The sequence below is a fragment of the Phyllostomus hastatus genome, unplaced genomic scaffold (genome assembly GCF_019186645.2).
Source record: "Phyllostomus hastatus isolate PE091 unplaced genomic scaffold, TTU_PhHast_1.1 phas_contig_159, whole genome shotgun sequence".
NCBI lineage: Eukaryota > Metazoa > Chordata > Mammalia > Chiroptera > Phyllostomidae > Phyllostomus > Phyllostomus hastatus.
The window spans coordinates 4,182,237-4,202,381 of NW_025333640.1; the positions used below are offsets into that span (position 1 = coordinate 4,182,237).

The 20,145-nt window shown below is 59.0% G+C and overlaps 1 protein-coding gene across 1 annotated transcript; it reads right to left on the reverse strand.

Moving 5' to 3' along the window:
- Positions 1 to 1,180: 1,180 nt before the first annotated feature.
- On the reverse strand, positions 1,181 to 19,098 carry ONECUT3 (one cut homeobox 3). The gene is made up of 2 exons (XM_045831757.1): positions 17,940 to 19,098; positions 1,181 to 1,470 (listed from the first exon to the last, which is right to left on the reverse strand). The coding sequence occupies exons 1-2, from the start codon at positions 19,096 to 19,098 to the stop codon at positions 1,181 to 1,183; spliced, it is 1,449 nt and encodes a 482-aa protein (XP_045687713.1).
- Between the last annotated feature and the right edge of the window lie 1,047 nt (positions 19,099 to 20,145).

Sequence of the window (20,145 nt, forward strand, 5' to 3'; positions counted from 1 at the left end):
GACCCAGCTGCCGGCCAGTCTCGGAGGTCGCGTGGACCAGATGAGCAAGGGAGGTGGAGGGTGTAGCTCATCTTCATTTCTGACCCTTCCTACCCTCTTGTCAATTTTTTTTTTTTTTTTTTGGCAAAAAAACGAGCAAGCAGATTCCACCTTCTTCTCTGTGGAGACAGACGTGGCAAGCACAGGTTCACCCCTGTCACCCCTTCAGGCCGGCCCAGTGCAGCACCCCAAGTGCTAGGAGGTGGTGAGTGACTTCCAGAGGGTTCCGGGCAGATAGCAACACCATGGCCGCGGCAGGCAGGGGCTCCAGAGGTCTCCTGTGCTCTGTGTCCGTGGACGTAGCTGTGGAATCTGGATGTCTTCTTCCGCGTCCTGGGGTCTGTCTCTCCCCGTGTGTCATTCATCAAGGTGCCTAAAGCTGAAGTGAAATGACAGAGGGTGCGGGGGATGGGGATGGGGTGGGAGAGGGTGCTTGCCTGTGGGTGCTGGGGGGCGGCCACTTCAGGCCCCTCCCCAGACGTTAAGGCAGGCAATTCTTGGCACAAGGAATCCTGGCTGCCTCGGGGAGGGGCGGCTGGGCTCTTGGCTGTGGGGGCAGTTCTGCGGGCGGATGGGGTTGGTTTGGTGTGGGTGGAGGGACCGGAGGGATCCCACTGGATGTGGCAACTTTAGAAGGGACTGAGTTCCCCGGGAAAGGTCCGCGGGAGGGTGGGGAGGTAGGCTCTTCCTGCCTCCTTTTATGGGGGTTGGGGGCAGCTGGCGAAGAAGGGGTTATTCTTAAAATTCCTTTTTTTTTTTTAAATACCCGGTTTATATTTCTAGTATGTGCTTCTTGACCCGCTTTTGGGGAGGACACGGCAAGCCCTGGTTTTTCCCAAGGCCCCTGCGCATCCTAAATTGAGAGGGAGGTGGGGAGCCCCTTTTTCTCAACCCATCCTCTGAGGGGGGGATGGTGGAGGGCTTCCTTTGGCCTGAAGGGGTGGGATGGAGAGGAGGGGGGCCCTTTTGTGCACTTGGGCTGAGGGGTGTGCTGCGTCCCTTCCCTAGGAGTCGGGGACCCGGACCGCATCCCTTCCAGGTGCCCCCTAGGGCGAGTCTCCGGGCTGGTAGGGTGGGGTGGGAGATTCGGGAGGCCAGCGCCCAGGCCGTGGAGGCAGGGAGGGCGCGGGGCGGGGGCGCCTCAGGCTTTGGAGAAAGTGGCGGCGCCGGCGGGGCCCCCGGGGGCCGCACCGGGCTCCTCGGCCCAGCGGTTCATGCAACGGCGCCGCGCGTTCATGAAGAAATTGCTGACGGTGTTGAGCTCCAGGCCGAGCTGCTGCGAGATGGTGACCTGCATTTCCTTGGACGGCCGCTTGTTCTCCTTGAAGATGGCGATCAGCGTGCGACGCTGCAGGTCAGTGAACACCAAGCGCTGCTTCTTTGGCTGCAGTGCACGCTCCTTCTGCTGCTCCTGCTCCTTCCGCTTGCAGGCTGCGGTCCAGTGGCACGCAGGAGGGCGAGCGGAGACAGCGCCACCACGCGGCCGGGTAGAAGGAAACAGCACCGGAAAGAGCACCAGAGAGGCAGAAATAGGAGAAGCACAGAGGGATGGAGAGACAACAGCGGACAGGGCCGAAAGAGGCAGAGAGACACGGAAATGTCAATAGGACGGCATGAAAGAGACCATGGGGCAGCAAGAAGGTGGGAGAGATAGAAATGGAAGAAGGGGGGCAGACAGTCATGGGTGAAGAGACAGATGGGGCAGGTAGATAGGGTGGGGGGACAAAGAAGGGGAGACAATGTGAGTACATCTCTAAAGGCAAGGGCCGTCACCCTCCAACACCTCTTCTGCAGGCTAGCCCTCTCCCCAGCTCATATCCCCAAACCTCTTGCCCCAACCCCACCAAAGGCTCCCCACCCCAGAGTACAATTGGTGTTGGTGGCTTTCCTCCTCCCCACTGAAACCCGTGCTTGGGGGGATGTTCCAGGAAATGGCTTGGAAACTCTGAATTATTTGGATCCCTGTAGATGGGCAAATAGGCCCTTGGTGTGCATTGCATATCCCATAAGTTTCCCCTTGGATGACGAGGCAACCCGGTTCTCAGAAGGATGGTGATGGTTCATGCCTTCTTCCCTGGGCTGTCCTCTGAGGCCTGACCACCTTACGGACCCTGTATAAGGTCAACATTGGCCTCCACAACCTGATTCCAATATCTGAGCCTCCACTCCTGCCTGCCCCCACCCTGATCCCAATCAGCAGGCTGAGACCCAGATGAATTGGCCTTACTCAAGTGCCCAAGGGAGCTGGGAGGATCTGAGGGGGGGGGGGTTGCAGGACCACCCCTCCCTCTCCTAGGGCCACCCAGCAAAGAGCAGGGAGGGGCTGCAGGAGGCAACCCCTGGCCAGCAGATGTTTGCAAAAGGAAAACAGCAGCAGCTTGGAGAGTGGGGTAGGGCTTGTGCCTGTGGTCCTCCTCTTCCTTCCCCCAGCTCCAAAGTTGACTCTCTCCTCAAATGCAATAGGGGCCAGTGGGTGGAAAAATTGGGCTCTGTCAGCTAGGGTGGGCTACCTCCCCTCAGGGGTTGGGGGATGCTTGTGACTTCAGTGCAAACTCTTTCAGAGTCCTAATTTCTCTGCCACATACCAGTCTGGGGCTGCGGGTGGTGAAGAACCTGCCCCATCCTGCCTCCCCATGAACTCTAGACACTTCCTAGCAGTGACCAATGGTGCAGGCTGTCCTAGCAAATCCCCACTGCCAGCGTCGGTGATGGCCTGCTGGGACCACACACTGAGCTCACTGTTTTTGGATACAGAACAGTCTGAACCAGATGACACACCAGATCAATGTCTGCACACATCCACAAAGGGAGAGGAACATTCACTGCGCTGTGGCTCATTTCTCGGGGACAACAGGTTCTCCCAAGTAACCTGACACACCACTGCACTCCTGTCTCCCTCCGACCTGGAACTTTTGGCACTTCTTATCAGCTGTTTTGGGGTTTATGATTAAATACGGGTGATGGCTGGAGGTTACTGGACATTTTACAAAAGCCTCTGATGTGAGAGAGAGACAGAGAGAGAGAGAGAACAAACAAAAATGGCAGGAGGTTGAGGGGGATAATGATCTCAGAAGAAACAGACAAATTGGGCAAAACTATAATTAATATTCTTGAAGGGGTATGAGAAAAATACTGTATCTGTCAAATGGGAACAGGATGCTGTTCGACAAAAAGGACAATGGAAGGGTCAGACAATGCGTTAGAATTTAAGTATATAATATAATAGCTGGAATCAAATCAATGTAAGGATTGGAAACAGAGCAAAGCAGACAGAGATAGAAAATGAGAGAAAGATAATAAAGTTAGAGGATGAATTGAGCAGGTCTGTCACCTGGTGAAGAGGCAACCCCAAAACAGAGGAGATTATCAAATAAATAATGAAAGAAAGAATGTGGGATTGAAGGACATAAGAGTCCAGCTTAAAAGAGCCCATGAAGTGCTCAGCTCAAGGAATGAAAGAGGACACTCTCTAAGGCCCATCCTTGTGAAATTTTAGAGACTCGGAAAAAAGAGAACATATAAAAGCCCCCAGAGAGGAAAAGCAGATGTCATACGAAGGACTAAGAATCAAAGTGGCTTTGGGCTTCTCAAAAACTAGGAGACAGTGGAGTGATACCTTTAAAATTCTGAGGGACAATTATGTTCAGCTAAAATTGTATGCCCTGACAAACATCAAACATGAAGGTGGAATAAAAATATAGCCAGACATGCCATGTCTTTCTGAGAAAGCCACTGCAGGATGTGTTCTATCAAAATGAGGGGGTAAATTAAAAAGGGAAGGTGTGGGATTCAGGAAATGTGGGTCAGTCTAGGAAAAAGGGAGAAAAGATTCCCCAAATTAGGAGAGGACAGCCTAGAAGACAGCAAGATAAAGGCACAAAGAGCAAGAGGGAAGCCCCACCCAGATCAGAGCAGGAACATCAAGGTAAGTGCAAGGGGGAGATGCCCTAATCTGTGTGAAAAATTCTGCTGAGTTGGTTTTACATTTTGTTAGGAAATGTGGGAAGAATATGGGACTGGCAACTATTAAGTGCTGGAAAAACAGACAGTTGTACAGGAAAGGAAATGCAATCCCAGTACCCTATGTGTCTCGGCTGTCTATGATATTCACTGAAATCATAATAATGTTAGTACTGAATATTGATTTAGTCAAAATAATGTATTTGTGACTATGCTGAGAAGCCAATAGAGGGAGAGGGTGTGGTGTGAATGTGGAAAGATGGTAAGACCTAGGGGGTGAATAGGGTACTAGGTAGCCTGTTGCATACAAAACAAGGGAGCAAGAACACATGTTTATTTTTTATCTGCATGAAGAAATGTTGGAGAAAATGTAAAGAACTGCTTGATCTCCCATCTCCTTGGAGGGTGGGTCATGGGGGAGGGCCAGGTTCCCCGTTCTTTTGGAAAGCTGGGTTTCAGCAGCAAGGCCAGGGAGTGGGAAGAGCCAAAACACAACCCCAGGTCTTTAAATTCCCTTTCTTGACTGACTGCTATAATCTTCAATTCATCCATTCACTCACTCAATCACATACCAATTTGCTCACAGATTCATCATACATTTACAGTAGGGACAGAACTGTCAATGCTCCTGAGAAAGCTCACAGGAGCTCTACTTGTATTCGATCTTCTAAGCCTGTAATAATTCCGTAGGGCAGGGATTTTTCTCCTCGAGTATTCAGAGAAGTTGAGCCACTTGCCCAGAGTTGCCCAGTGAGCCCAGCAGGGCAGAACAGGACAGGAATCAGGGTTGACTAGCTCAGACAGGGAGGGAGTTAAGATGTGGGTCATCCCTTTCGCACTCCTCTCCCCCTTCTCCAGTCCAGTGCCCAATGTGTGCCCCCAAGGCAGAGTCTGGGGGAGGGGCTGGATGGAGGAGAGTTGTGAAAAAACTTTGAATTTTGTTGATCACAGCAAAAAAGAGGCTCCATTCACCACCACCCCCCTTCCAGGCGTTCAATCTAATTACAGCTCCTCACAGCCCCTATCGATCCAGGCTCCAGTTGGAGCTGTTTACCCTGAGCAACTTCGTCATCCTTTCCATCTCCCAAAGCCTCCCTGAGCCAGCCTGGAGGCCCCTGCCTGTGGCCCAAAACACACCCCCATTGACATCCCTTCTGGCACCCAGGATCACCATCACCAGCCCTAAGACCACTGCAGTCTCGGTGCCACCCAGGGCAGCCCCAAGAAGGGGAGAAGCCATAGGCATGAGCCCTTTTTACAGAAGTGAAAACTGAGGCTGGGAGAGAAGGATGGACCAGGAAGCAGGGCAGGGCACAGGGAGCTGGTACAAGAAGCCTGGACTTACCAAGGGCACCAACCACCAGCCTCATACTGTGCCATTGCTACGGCCACCCCTTCCACAATAATCTCCACTAGGGACCGCCACCTGCATTGCATCCTCTATCATCACCTCCTCTACCTGCATCCCTTTTACATCCATCACCTCCTCACCATTACCTCCTTCACCATAACCTCCTCTTCCACCATCTGCAACCTTTCTATGTCCGTTGCATCTTCCATCATCCTTCTCCATCACCAGCATCATGTCTACCTCCTCCTGCCTCCCACACTCACTTCCATCACCTCTCCACCATCACCTCCACCTTCAGCAACGGCATCAGTATCTCATCACCTTTCACACGTCCATCACCTGCATCAGTTCTACCACCGCCACCTCCTCTACCATCAGTATCCCTTCCTCCATCAGCTCCTGCACCTCCATCCCCACCACCACCTCTATCAACAGCACCATCTTCATTTTCATCATCTCCACTGCTAGCACCTCCCCTGCATCACTCCATCACCATTCTCTTTATTGCCGCCATTCACCTACTGCCTTTTCTTTGCTTCCACAGCTGTCACCGGCACCAGCACCTCCACCACCATCCTCTCCATTATCCTCATCTGCATCAGCGCCACCATACAGTCCACCTCACATGTGCCCAGCACAGAGGCGCTCAGCCTCGGGGTCCCCTCACTAAGAGTCTCAGCCTGTGGAGGGGGGACAGGGAGTGGCCCCAGACACAGGCCCTCAGGATGGTTGCCATGACAGCTGGTGGGAGAGCCAGCAGGGCTGGCTTGTGGGTTTGTTGAGGGGAAGTTGGGGCATCTGACAAGCTCTGGAACCCTGGGAGAGTCAGTCTCTTGCACAGCCTCAGTCTCCTCACTTACAAAATTGAGACACTGCCTCTTTCAAACATTTTTCAGTGCACATCAGCAGTTCCAAACCCTCCGGCCTCACTGAGCCCCTCCCCCTCGCTGAGCCCCGCCCCTCCCCGACCTCCCACCCAGTCACCTCTCTGTCTTCATCTCCTACTGCTGCCTCTCACTGCGCGGCCACACTGGTCTCATGCGGGGCAGAGTCCAACCTCAGAGCCTTGGCACTTGCTGTCACCTCTGCCTGCGTCTGTCTTCCCCGCATTTCGTTCTGGCTCCCTCGCTCCCTTCTAGTCTTCGCTCCAACATCTCCTCTGTGAGGCCTACTCTGACTCTGAACTTAATGCGGCAGTCTCCCTCACCCCACCCCTGCACTGTATCTTTTTGTCCGTATCACTTACAAGAAGTCACCCTATTTAGAGATCCGTTGAGGGCGGGTTTGGGTCCCAACTTTCTCTTCCACCCGTCCTCCATGATCCCAAGGACTGATGCTAACAGTCGCTGATTCCGAGACTATAGGATCTTGGGACATCTGGTGCTCCACCCTAAGCTGTCTCCCCAACTGCTCCCAGTCTTTTTAGAGTCCAGACATGAGGAGGGCCTGGGGCTGGCTCCTGGGTGGGGGAGTCCCAGAGGCCCCGGAAAGATATCAAAGGCGACCAGAAGAGACGGAAACCCCATTCCTAAACCAACCCCCTCATGGGGCGCCCAGTACGTGAGCTAACTGGGGCTTTTCTGCATGATCTGGTCCGAGGTTCCCAACGCGACCGGCAGAGGGCAGCCGTCCCGCAACAGCCCAAGTGGGAGGGGTGGGGCTGGGGCGGCCGGTCCAAGTCCCGGTCGAGGCAAAGGGAGGTGAATGGGGACCTTCAAGTTCCAAATGAAAGCCCTTTCGTCTCAGACCCCTGTGGGACTTGTCTCCACAGCACCTCTCTCTTCCTGCTTCCTGCCTTTCTGGTAAGTTGCTGAGCTCAGCAGACCACCCCCACCCGCTGGGAGCCCTCCAGGGGCCCAAGAGGGAACCAGGCTCTGCCACCTGGTAGATTGCTGCACCGCCTCAGCTCTCTGAGCGTTGGTTTCCTCAACTGGAAAATGGTCTTAATCATGGCCTCTCTCTTGCTGGGCTGTGGAAAGGGGTTTAGCCAGAAAAGTCCTGAATACAATAGTCGGGGTGGGACGAGACACCAAGCTCCCATCTGAGGGTTCCTGGAAGGAATCTGGCTCTGGGCCTCTTTTAGGGGAGGACATGAAGTTTCTCCTCCTCTCGGGGCAGGCCTCAAGCCTCAGCACCTCTCCTGGTCTCTTCATGGAGCGGGGAGAGAGGGAGAGGCTGACTTCAGGAGCAGGGAGTTGAGCTGTCCCAGCAGGAGAACTCCTACATATCCCTCAAAACCCAGCAGCAGCGGCCATTCCCCTCCCTCACCCGCAAGCAGAGCTCCAGCTCCCTCCTCTGGGACCCCCAGCATGAGTGGGTCCCCTGAGGCAGCTGGCTGGGTGTGTTTGTCCAATGACGCCCCCACCATGTGGGTGGTGTGGCATTAAGGGGACTCAGTTTAGACTCAAAGACCATGGAAGACCAGTGTGCCCCTGGGGATACCCTCAGGAGTGGGCAGCACCCTATCCCCAGTCAGTGAGGGAGCAGGCCAGCCCGCTGACAGGCAGGTGGGGAGAGGAGCCCGGATTCGGTCGCTCCTCGGTGGGCTTATCAGAATCCGGTCTGCGCTGCAGGGAATGGAGTCGAACTTGTTCACCCGCCTCATCCTCTGATGGGCACTGGTCTCCTCTTCCTCCTTCCCCTCCTCCTCCCTGCTCCTCTTTCCTTACTTCTCTCTTCTCCTTCTCCTTCCCCCTCCTGTCCCCTCTTCCCCCCTCTCCCGTCCTATTCCTCTTCATCCTCTCCTGCTCATCCTTTCTATCCCTAGTCCCAAGCGGACTGGACCTGCAGGTGTCCCTCTGTTCCCAGCCTCTGGGAGTGACCGTGAAGGGCCGCTCGAGGGCCTGGCCAGGTGGGGGCTGGCATATGGGCACGGAAGCTGGGGTGCGCTTTGTCACAGTGGGGGGAGTGTTCACACACAACCAAGCCACACGGGTGTGAGCCTGTAAGTAGCCGGAACAACCTGTGTTAGTAGCAGGGGCTGTCCAGACAGGAAAGATGGGCAGCAGTGTGGGGACCTGGGGACCGGGGGAGGCCCAGAGCTGGCAGGCAAAGACTTAGGGGCCTGCAGAGATCAGTGTGACATATGGCTGTAGCTGGCCTCAGGGACATGCAGCACGAATATAAGACAGGAGGATGCAGTGTGAAGAACAGGGAGTATGATATGACAGGACTGGGTGTGACATTGGGGTGGGACGGTGACCCAGTGTCACATGGGAGCACAGGGGATGCAGGCTGTGTCCATGTAGACCCCCCTGCCCCCTCAAAGGACAGCTTCTGTCTGCCTGGTCCCAGCTCGCTGTCTGTTCACCCTGTAACCTTTCGTGGTCAGCAGGGACACCAAGCCTGGGCTCCATGGGCAGAGTGGCTTTGACACACACTTTTCGGACATCCGTTTTATGGTTTATCGAGTGGATGCAGTGACCCACGATCCCGACATCCCTGTCTGTAAGTGGGGGTGACACCAGTCTCACTGCGGGTCAGGAGACTTGTGCAGCAAGCAGTTAGTGAATGGGACCAGCAACCCCTTCCTTCCTTGCTCACACGTTTATCAAGCACCTACTGTGTGTGCTGTGCATGAGGCCCTGCCGGCGCGGCTGCAAACAGACAGAGACAGACCCAGCCCCTGCCTGGTGGAGCCACAGTCTGATGTGGAAGTCATGTTGCTCCAGTGACCACAGAGGTAAATGGAAAGGGACAGCCCACTTGGTTCCAACAGGGCTGCTGCTGCCTCGCTCGGGGCAGTGGGGGGTGGAAGTGGGGTCTGGGTGGAGAGTTCGGGGGCAGGTAAGATGTGAGCAGGACTGGGTTCTGAGAGGTCTCTGTGCAGGGACAGACCTGAGTAAAAAGGATGGAACTGAAGACAGAGCTCCAGGGTCTGGGACAGTGAGGGAGAGGGGACAGTGAAGCCCAGGGGAGGAGAGGAGGCAGGAGCCAGAACCGCATCAGGAGGAGGAGCCCCCCGACCCCCCCCCCCAAGGCTGGGTGTGACAGGGAAGGACAACAGGATGGTGGCTCTTGAAACCATTGATGGGGGCACCTGAGTGACTGTCCTTGTCCCTCTGTGTCGTACTGTCTGTGCAGCACCCACAGCAGCAAATGACCCTTCTGTGTCTACCCCACACCCAGCCTCCCTGCCCCAGTGTCTGCCAGCAGGGAGCACGGCGTGGGGCTGTGCGAGCAAGAGCTGTTTCTGGCTGTCCCCTCCCCTCCAGCCACCTCCGGCGTTCAGCTCTGGCTTCACGGAGCAGACAATTCAATACGGAGCCCAGTCTCCGGCTGGGATGATGGCCGGTTTCCTTGGCGACGAGTCCCGCCCCTGGCCACCAGCTGCCCGGCCCCAGATGTGGAGAACATTGATGCCTTCACCCTGGTGGCTTGTCCCCACTGGGCTGAGCTGTCCTGAGCATCCCCGGCTGGCTTCCCCAGGCCAGAGAAGTTGGGTGACCAGCCCAAGGTGACTCAGAGATCACTCTGAGGTGGGTCTGGAGAACTACATGTGCCCCCCCTTTATCCACACTCTGCACCCCTGAGGGAGCTGGGAAAGGGGTTTCCATGGGTGTGGGGGGCCAAATCGGTGCCGAGTCAGGCCCCTGCCCTCATATGAGGACCCCTGGAAGCCTCAGCAGCTCCTCATCTGTCCCCACTCTGTCCCTACTGTCTCTCTACTTTCTGCCCCTTCTCCCCCTCCCCTGCTTGCTGGGCCTACACCTCCCAGCCTGGTTTCCCCCTCCTACCTGGGTGGATGCCCAGCCTTTGGGAGAGGCCCTGCCTCCCTCCCTCCCCTCCCCCCTGATGGGATTTTAATGGCTGCATTTTCAAATTAGTTCTGAGCCTTTCAAAGACTTATCAGGGAAATAAGTATTTCCACCAGACTCTGGGCCACCCCTCCTGGGGCTATATCTGGAGGTTGCACTGCCGGCGGGTGGGGGGTGCACAGAGAGTCCCCCGACTTGGGCACAGTCACACAGGGGCAAACCACAGCCGCACATCCACACGGAGCTCTTATTTAAAAAAACATGTTGAGAAGTCATAGCGCCGGCAGTTGGAAATGGATTTGAAAAAGATGACAGGAAAGAACCCAGTGATAAGGAGCAGAGAGGCCAACTCAGAAACGGGGGTGGAGGAGGCCCAGCATTTCGATAGCTGAGAAACAAATGCACAGATCAACTCACTGGCAAAATGGCCCTCCCCTGATGTATTCCCCACCGCCCCTGGGGGATGAAGAAAGAAGGACATGGCCAAAGAGAAGAATACTATGCAGCTGGCAAAAACAGCCCCGTGGCGCCCCCTTTCCCGATGTGGAATGTTCCGGTGTCTGGGGGGCACTGGGCGGTCACTCTCCGCCGTGTGTGCGCTCACTCAGTAGAAGAGAAGAAGCATGTGCTCTTGCAGCTTCGGGATCTAGTGGAACCTCTCTCTAGAAGGAGAAATAGAAACTGGTTTGCAGGAAGGAGAAGGGAAGAGGCCCTCTCATTCCATTGAAATCTGGAGCCTAGCGAATGTGTCCACTGTTTAAAAACTAAACTACAGCACCTTGAAAGCAGTAGGGACAGAAGGGAGGTGGAAGGAGAGAGCAGAGGCTTTGCCGTCGCTTTTTACTGCCTGTGGAGCCTTTTTCTTATTCACTTCCTGCTCCCTCTGGGCTGGGGACTCCAGTCTTCATTTGGGGGAACGGCGGGTGCGCAGGGGAGTGGGGGAAAGCGACGTGTCCACGGTCTTCAGGTGTGCACGCCGCCCCACCATCCTTCCCTGAGCGCCCCCTCCCCATCTCCTTCCCCTGCCACAGGTCGCCCCTGGAGCCTGAGCTGCATCCCCTGACCAACACTTGGAGCACTGAGCCAAGCGCACCAAGACCACCTCCGCCCTGGGGAGTTGGATCAGGGGGGAGGAGGGCCCATAAAGGCCCCTACCAAGTAGGCTGTGGTTTCCTCCCGGGTGGGGTGCAGGCGCTCGTTGCAGGTTGCGCTCTCCTGTGGAGCGTGCACCAAGAGCCTGAGGCCCCATGCCGAGGATGTGCAGGGCAAGGGACCAAGTCTTCTTAGCCCGGCTGCAGCTGCGTGTGCCCAGGTCCCGACAGGCCGGTGCATGCTTGATTCTTTCGGGTTTAGGTGACTGTGGGGACGACCCTCCCTGGCTGGACTCTACGTCTGGTTTCCCGGGCAATGCGGGGTGGCATTCCCCTGGTGGGGTAAACAGGCCGACATCCGCCCCAACCCCTGCAAGTGCACAAGGGCGCTTTGGATATGCATGGACTTTGCTGTCCCCGAACCAGGTCCCCTATCCACCCACCCTGTCACAGTTGGTGGATGCAACCCCCCTCCCAAGCCCCCAAGGCCAGGAAGTAGGGTCAGATAGCATCTGCCTGGATGCAGGGAAGAGGTGGTCTGGCGGGCCCAGCGGGGGGGGGGGGGGCCCACAGATGACTGAGAGCTGATGGCGAAGGTCTTCCTGATGCCCCTACCCCAAGCCCCCGAGCCTCCTCAAATATGCCGGACCCCGCCGAGGGCAGATGGGGGCCCTGAGCTGGAGTTTGCTCAGGCTAGTCCTACTGTGAATGCGGGCATCTACATTTGCATCCCTGCACCTCTCTGGCCACCTGGGCCAGTCAGGGACCCCTCTCCTTGTCCCTGCTTCCACCTGCTGTGAGTCTGTGGCCTTGTGCATGTGGTTTGGTAGGTCTGAGGGGCCCCTCCCACCTCCTCACATCTGCTCACAGTGCAAGAACCCAGTAGTTGAAGGGTCTGGTGTCCTAGCCTCACCCACACCTACACCTACCAGGCAGAAGGGAAACTGAGGCTGCCGGTGTCCTGGGACTGGCAGAGGTCATGTGGGTTTCCCAGGCCAGTCTCTCCCCTTCCTCACTAGCACTGCCTTCCTTATTGATCAAGGGCCATATTTAATTAAAAACTTGATTCAAACAGCCTGAGCTCCCCAGGTTCATGACTACATACAAAGACACCAGCTGCAGGATCCTTACAGCCACTCTGGGCTTCCCACCTCCCAGCCGGTCTTCTAGGTTTCATGAGCTGCAATGCCTTTCCACATTCATGCAAAGCAAGAAATTAGTTACGAAGGCTGCCGCAGGAACTTCCTCCACATCTTAAGGGCTCTGGGAGCCATTGCCAGGATGCTGAGCAGAGGACAAAGGAGCTTCAAAGTGATCATCAAAGACCCCTGCAGCCCTGGGGGAGAGAACCCCGAGGAGAGAGCGGAGCCTGGAGGCCAGTGAGGAGGCGGTGGCAGGAGATGCGTCACTCAAACTACAGTGGTGTCGGCTGACAGGAAGAAGCACAGGAGTGGAGAGATCGAGGAGGAGAACGGGCAGGTCCTCATTAGTTCTAGGACTTTATTCCTTCAGAATAAAGGAACCAAAGGCCAGCCCCAGCCCCTCACCCTGCAAACAGCTCGCCCAGACTCATCTGTGTGCTTCTCTGTGAACTGAGGGCGACCATCCAATTCTCTCAGGTAGAAAGGGATCGTCGCTGGGCCTGGGGCTCGGAGGGTGCTGGACTTCCAGTGCTGGGCCCAGGCTCACCCTGAGGGTGGAGCATCGACGAGGGGGCGGCTCACCAGGGAAAGCACGGGGTGGGAGGGATCTTGGTGGCTTGGAATTGGGGGGACAGGGGGAATTGGAACCTGGTACCCACACGTGCTCCCTGAGGGTCTCTGGTGGTCGCTGGGGAGCAGGGCTCACGTGGGTCCATAACCCTGCCACCCTCGGGAAAGCTTGGAGGAGAAGCACAGGCCTCCCTGGCCCCCACTGTCCACTCACCCCAGCTGTGACTTGAAGAGCCACGCTCCTGCCCTCACTTCAGTTCACTGAGTGTCCTTCCTCCTAGCCTTTGTCTCCGCTGGGCCACCTGACGGGAATGTTCCCATCTTTGCAGGGTGTGGGAGCCTGAGCATCCCGAGCTGGGCGTGCAGCTCCGTCACACTCGAGGAGCAGGAGGGCCGCAAACCCTGCCCGGAACTGGGTCTGTCCCCCTCCTGCTGGAACTGGCACCACTGTTCGCTGAGTGTGCCACTGGCCAGCACCTCCCTTTTCTGGCCTCAGCTTGCTGGTCAGCAAAGTGGACACGAAACCCCATTTGGCTTAAAAGTTCATTCCAAGTGATTTTCTCTCTCATCCCTGGTGGGCTGGCTGAGAGGCAGGGAGGGTTTCAGCACTGCAGCCAGCTCCTCTCCTCTCCCTCCCCCTCAGCATGAGGGGGTGGAGCCCAATCACTGACCTTGGGCGGAATCTTAGGGCCAGCCCTACCCAGCTATGTGGTCTGGAAGAAGGCGGCTAGTTTTGGGGGGAACCCAGGGTCACGTGAACAGCCCCATATGGCTCGGGCACACACAGCCCCAGACCCAGATTCCCCTCACGCCGTGTTTCCCAATGAGGACCCATCCAGCAGCCCCTGCCCAGTCCCCGTGGGTCCACAGAGCCTAGGCTGCCGCAAGTGGCTGGGACCCAACCATGAAGATGAGAAGTGAGCGTGAGGGGGTGACTGAGCAACATGGCCTCGGGGTGCAGTGTCTGTGAAGGCACCTGGAGGGTCTCCGTGGAGGAGGGAGAAGGGTTGATTGATTGGACTGGCCCTAGCAAGCGCCTGCCAGCTGGTGTCTGACCCTGTCCATTTCCCAGATGAGGAAACCGAGGCTCAGAGCCTGGCCCAGGATCGGTCAGTGTTGCAGCCTGGGGGAGTCCCGAGTCTCTAAGCTCTCCGCCGCAATGTCTCCAGGGGGTGGGTGGGCTCTGTGAGAGGTGTGTCCCCCAAAGGAGGTTTTCGCCACCCCCTCCAGACCTCAGACCTTGACCACGGCTCTGCCCACCCACCGCCAACCTGGTGACCACCATCACTGCGCCCACCTCCATCTGCAGCTAGGTTCCAGAAACGGCTCCCTCCCTACAGCCGCTCTGGGCCTGCAGGCCTCCCTCGGCCCTCAGGCATTCTGGGCTCCGGGGCTGCCAGGGGGCCTAGCGGGAGGAGAGGGCCCTTCTTTCAATGGCCTCCATCTGATATTTTATTTTACACATATTTTTTCTGATTAGTTACAAAAAATATTTTTTCTCCGGAGTTGCAATTTAAACAATATTTGAAGCCCGCCGAAGCTATCGACCAGGCTACGGTGATGAATTAGAGACGGTAATTCGAATCCATCGACCGCCCCGCCCCTGCCCAGGAGCCTGCCGCCCCTCCCCCAGCCCCTCTCCCATAATTACTGTTTGAGACAGAGCAGGGGAGGGCTTCGAAGAGGAGGCGGCTGGGAAGCTGCCAGAAATCGGAGGCTGGTCCCCATGGGGGTGGGTTGAGGCCCCCATGGGGACCGGCCTTGCAAGGACTAGGGGGTCTCAGAATCTAAGAATGCGAGACCCCGACTTTACAGACGGTTAAACTGAGGAACGCGGGGAAGGGAGGCGGGGTGGCTGGCGGCGGGGTGAGGGACCCTGAGGTCTACCTGGTCCAATTTCTCGGGTGCCTTGTAGAAACAAAGAAACTGCCCCTGCCTCCTTGGTCCCTGAGCCGGGAAAGAGAGAGGAGGGCGAAGCTGGAGAGTCAGAGAGACCCCGGCCCTGCGGACCCCATGCAGAGGGGCTGCAGCCCCGGGAACTCTCACTCCCCTGTCTCAGTTTCTCTCTCCCTCTCGCCCTTTCCTTCTTCCTGTCCCTCTTTCTCTCCAGTTCTGATCTCTTCACTTCTGCCTCTTCGTTTTCCTCCTTTGTTTTTGTCACTCCCGGTTTCCCCTACCTATCTCTGTCCCTTTCTCTCTCCCTGTGTCTGCAGGCGTCTCCCTTCCTCCCGGCACCTTTCTCCCGGCCTCAGTGTCGGGATCAGACTCCTGACCCGACAGCTCTGAGGCGGGCCGGCAGGCGCGCGGGCCAGAACGCTGCGCAAAGCTGGCGATCCTGGCGGGGCAGTGGGGAGGGGGGCGAGTGGGGACGCCGCGGGGAATGCGCGAGGCTTTCGCCGGGCCCGGGATGGGGAGGAGGAAGGGCGCTGATTCGTCTCCGCCGGGTTTAAAATGTGCAGAGGGGGAGCAAATCCGGGCCCCTGGAGGCGCTTCAGGCTGCCCCCAGCGTGGTTGCACATTGGGGGGTGGATGTGCCCTGCCTCCTTCCTCTAACCGCCGAGATTTGCCGCCACTTAACCGCTTTTCATTTGCGCAGCGACCGGAACTAAAGGCCTTTCCGCTGGCCCGTGCCTAATTACCCCTCAGCCCTCAGCCACCTCTAACATCCCAGCCAGCGCCCCGGTGTAGACGCGGCCTCGAGCGCGCCAGAGGTGCGGCAGGTGCCCCAAGTCCCACTCACGGACCGAGAGGGCCGGTGGGGTCCTGGCTTGTGCCGCGCTGGGAGGAGCGAGGGACACACCCGGCTGACCAGGTCATTTTTCCCAACACCCCAGGGCTTCCAGGCCCTACACTCATCCTCTCCGCTCCCTTCCCGCTCCCCTCTTCCGTCTCCCACTTCCCAAAAGGGGCCACCCAGGCTCAGAGAGGGAGACTGCTTCTGGAGCTGCAGAAGTCCGGGAGGCCACCCATCGGCCTCGGTTTGCACATCTGTAATTACGAGGGCAGTGGGAAGGCAAGCCCCAGCTTAGCAGTGGGGCTCCCACCAAGGCTGTCCCCACTCCCCTACCCCCGAAGCAGCGCCTTCCGCAGGACTTCCCACCTGCACTTTGTCCTTGTGAGGCCTTGGCCTGCCTCTTGGGTTTCCCCAAAATGTGGGATCGAGAGGGCACTAACGGGCCATGTTAGTTACATAACATGACTGAGAAAATCGGACAGTGGCACCTGTTCTTTGGGGTACACCCATGTTCGACACCGTGTCCCTGAACCGCGGGCACTGGGGAGGAGGGGGAAGGTGGCCAGCATGGCAATGTCCAACGCCACGTGTTGCCCATTCGACAAGCGCCACTAAGTATCCAGTGCATTCTGGTGATACCTTTGGCCAGAGAGTAGGGGTTGTGCTCTCTGCTACCTGATGTCACCTCCACTGCTCACTGCAGGCTGTGGCTCTGTGTTGATGTGACTGAGTGTCCCCTTGGGCACACCTGGTCATTGCATGTGTCATGGGGAGAAAGATAGAGCTGGTGCTGCCCTTACATAAGACTGTCCAGGCTCCTGACACCACTTCTAACATGTCACAATGACCTCCCCAAACACTTGATCACCTGTCACATAGGAAGGAGTATTTATGTCCCTGTTCACCAAGGCGGAGAATCTAGGAAGCCTATAGGTGGCTCGGCTAGTCACCTCAAACTGCAGAGAGGGAAACTGAGGCTCGTGTGTGGGGACAGGCTTTGTGGCTTGTCTAGAACTCGGGGGGAGGGGAATTGGAGGAGTGAACATGGGACCCCTCTCCACCCACGGGTGTCCCCTCTTCCCAGCCCCCATGTCTGGCAGGGGCACAGCCAAGGCTCTCCCTGCCTCGCTGCATGAGGGGCGCCGAGTGTGAGCCCCAGCCCACTCCATCCAGCCCCACTCGCCCCTGCGTGCAAAGAAGCCATTGATCTGGCGCCTGCGGCGGCTATTGTCCTGGTGTCTGGGGCATCTGCAGCCCCCTCCCCAGCGTGGCCAAGGGAAGACCACCCCTCCCAAGCCAGACCCATTGAGGTGACGGGGAGGGGGGGTCTTTCCTGTACCCCCACATGCACCAGGGAAAAGGAGGCTTGGTCAGGCCACCTCTCTGAGGGCAGGTGTGGACCCAGCTGCTGTCAGCTGGGAGGGAGGAGGGAGTGGGGTTCCCAGGGGGGCTGGGGGCGAGTGAGACAGACACAGAGGCTGAGAGACAAAAAGAGTGACAAAGAGGAGAAAGAATGAGGGGGAACAGGAAAAAAAACGGCAACCAAGAGAAAAATAAATAGCTATGAGGTTGCTCTGACAGAGAGGCCGCAGAAATAAGAGAAACACAAAACAAAAACAAACAAACAAAAAACCAAGGCGGGCAGCGGGGTGTGCATCTTGACCAAGAGTAAACACGCAGGGGTGTGAAGGCCTCCGAACCGTGCGGGCGGGAGTTCCCCGGTCGCCCCTCCCCCCCCTCGTTCTCCAGTGACCTTTGCCAGCGGCCGGAGATGGGGAGGGGGCTATCGATCGCAGAGGCTGAGCCACAAAGATGCGCGCGCTGGGGCCAGGGGCTGAGCACCGGCCTGGCCCTGGCTGCCAGCGCGCCCTCACTCGGTGCGCGGTCCCAGTTCTTTGCCCCGGGGATGGAGTCACAGCGAGGGACTGAATGTTCGGGAGGAGGAGAGCGGCACCCCGAACTGAAAGCAGCGGCGTGTCTAGGGCACAGAACCTCACCCCCACATACACACCACACACACATTAATCGACCCTGCAGGCTGCTAAGGGGATCCTTGGTTCCCGGACGTGTTGTGCGGGTGGAGGGGATGAGGCGGCACCATACAACCCTTTTGGAGAAGGTACAGACCCACAGGGGCACAGGTCACGCTCTAACCTCCTGCAAGAGAGCCCCGAGCCGGCCGGAGGGGTGCACGGCCGGGGCATGGGGAGGCGGCCGGGGCTGCTTGGTGCTGGGGACAGCCCAGTGTCCCTGAGCCAGCGTCCCGGGGTCAGGCGGTGTGCGCCGCGCTCCTACCTGCGAGGCGCAGCGCCGACATACGCTGGAACTCGGGCTCCTGCAGCCACTTCCACATCCTGCGGAAGGTCTCGCGGCCCGACTTGAGCTTGCTCCACGGCTTGGGGTTGCGCAGCAGGTCAGAGAGTGTGCCCTGTGAGCGGCACAGGATGCGCTGCGCGAAGATGGCCTGAGGGATGCTGTACCGTTTCAGCTCCGCGGTGATGCGCTGCGCCACCTCCTTGGTGTTGATCTCCTCTGCCGCCGCGCCAGCCCCAGGGCCGCCGCCACTGCCCGGGCCGCCGCCGCTCGAGTGCGGCCCGTGCGCCCCGACCGCTGCCAGCCCGCCCAGCGGCGCCAGCAGCCCAGCGGAGCCCCCGCTACCCGCGCTGCCCGCGCCCCCGCCTCCCGGCAGCCCGCGAGCCAGCGCGTCTTCTGCGCGCCCTAGCAGCGCGGCGTGCGGTTCGAAGGCGGCGGGCGGCAGCAGCTTGTCTCCGGCCAGGTGGCTCGGAGCGCCGTAAGCGGCCAGCGGAGGGGGCGGCGGTGGCGCCTGGGACTGCGGGGCGCCGTGCAGCGCGGGTGGCAGCGCGTTGGGCAGCGGCGACAGCGGCGACCCCATGGCAGGCAGCTCTTTGCCGTAGGGCCCATAGAGGTGGCCCACGGAGGCGAGCGCAGCGCGCTCGTCGCGCATGAGGGTGAAACTGCCGCTCACGCTGGCAGCCAGGCGCTGCGGCGGGGGCGGTGGGGGCGGTGCGGCCGCCGGGTGCGGGTGCGCATGAGGGTGGCCGCCGTGAGCCGCCGCGTGCTGGTGGAACTTGTCAGCCACGGCCGCGAGCGGTGGCAGGTGCTGCAGGGGCGTGAGCGTCGTGTAGGTGCCGCCCAGGCCGGGTGCCTCGCAGGCCATGCCCATAGCCGGGTGCAGCGGGCCAGCCAGCTCCCCGCGGAAGTCTGCGCCGCCGCTCGCGCCAGCCGCACCGCCCGCGCCCCCGGCGCCGCCGCCGCTGCCGCCGCTGCCGTCCAGCAGGCTCGCCATGCCGGCTACCAGGCCCGGGCGCCCGGGTGCCACCAGGCCGCGGTGCTGCGTCGCCGCCGAGCGCGCGTGGCCTGGGCTCAGCAGCTCGCCTGCCTGCGCGTGGGCCACGCCGTGCAGGCCCCCCAGGCTCTCCAGGCTCAGCTCCATGCTGGGCCGCCCGCCCGCCCGCCCGCCGCGCGCGCTCCTTGGCGCCGGCCGGGCGCGCTCAAGGCCTCTGCATGGCCCCCGCCCGCTCCCCGGTGGCTGCGCGCAAGGCTGCCTGGCTGAGCGGCGCTGGGCCCGGCCTGGCTGCGAGCGCGGCCACCAGGATGTGGCAGGGGAGCGGCGGCCAGCAGCCCGGCCCGGGTCTGACGTCAGCGCCCCCGCCCACCCGCTCCCCTCGCCCCCGCCTCCCGCCACCTTGCTCTCCGCCCTCTCCGGTCCCCTCGAGCGTCAGGCAGACCGGAGTGGGCCTTCTGGGGTCTCCTGCCTCTGTGCGGGCCGCCTGGGGGCCGTACTTACCGAGGACAACAGGAGGGAGTCTGGGGACAGACTCCGGCGAAGTGGGGGTGGGGCCTCTCTCTGCACCTCGGATTCCGTGTCCCTCCCCAGAGAGTCAACAGGAGCACTTTCCCGCCAGAGGCCTCTGAGTCCCTCCCACGGGAGTGCGGTGGGGTTGCGGCTGACTAGGGACCCGCGCCCCACGTGTTTCCCCACGGCCCACACACAGACTTTAGGAGGTGGGGCCCTCCGCAGGTTCGGCTCCCCCTACACACACACTAGGGCGTCACATCCCTCTCCCATGACCTTTCTGAGGGGCTTTGATGAGGACGGAAGGGTCCTCGGACTGGTTCGGGGTCTGCTTACTGGAATGTCTGGACATGCTCCTGGTTGTGGGCACCTGGTCCTCAGTTTCCTCAGCTGTGCAATGGAGCACCTGGCCTCAGGGCGGTCCAAGGTCCCTCCCAATTCCAGGTTCTTCTTCTTTCTTCCAACCTAAGGGTGGGACTCCTTCCCAAGGAGCTCCTGCTTCAACCACCCCCTTCCTCAGGGTTTCTCTTTTGGGTGGGGGGAGTGAAGGCCCTCCTTTTCATTACCACCTGGAGACAGGCGAGGGCCACATGCAAGTCAGGAAGGGGTCCAGAGCGGCCAGACCAGACCCCAAAGGGTGCTCCCATGTTAAGGCCAGAGTCTCCGGTGGAGAGGGACCCCCCA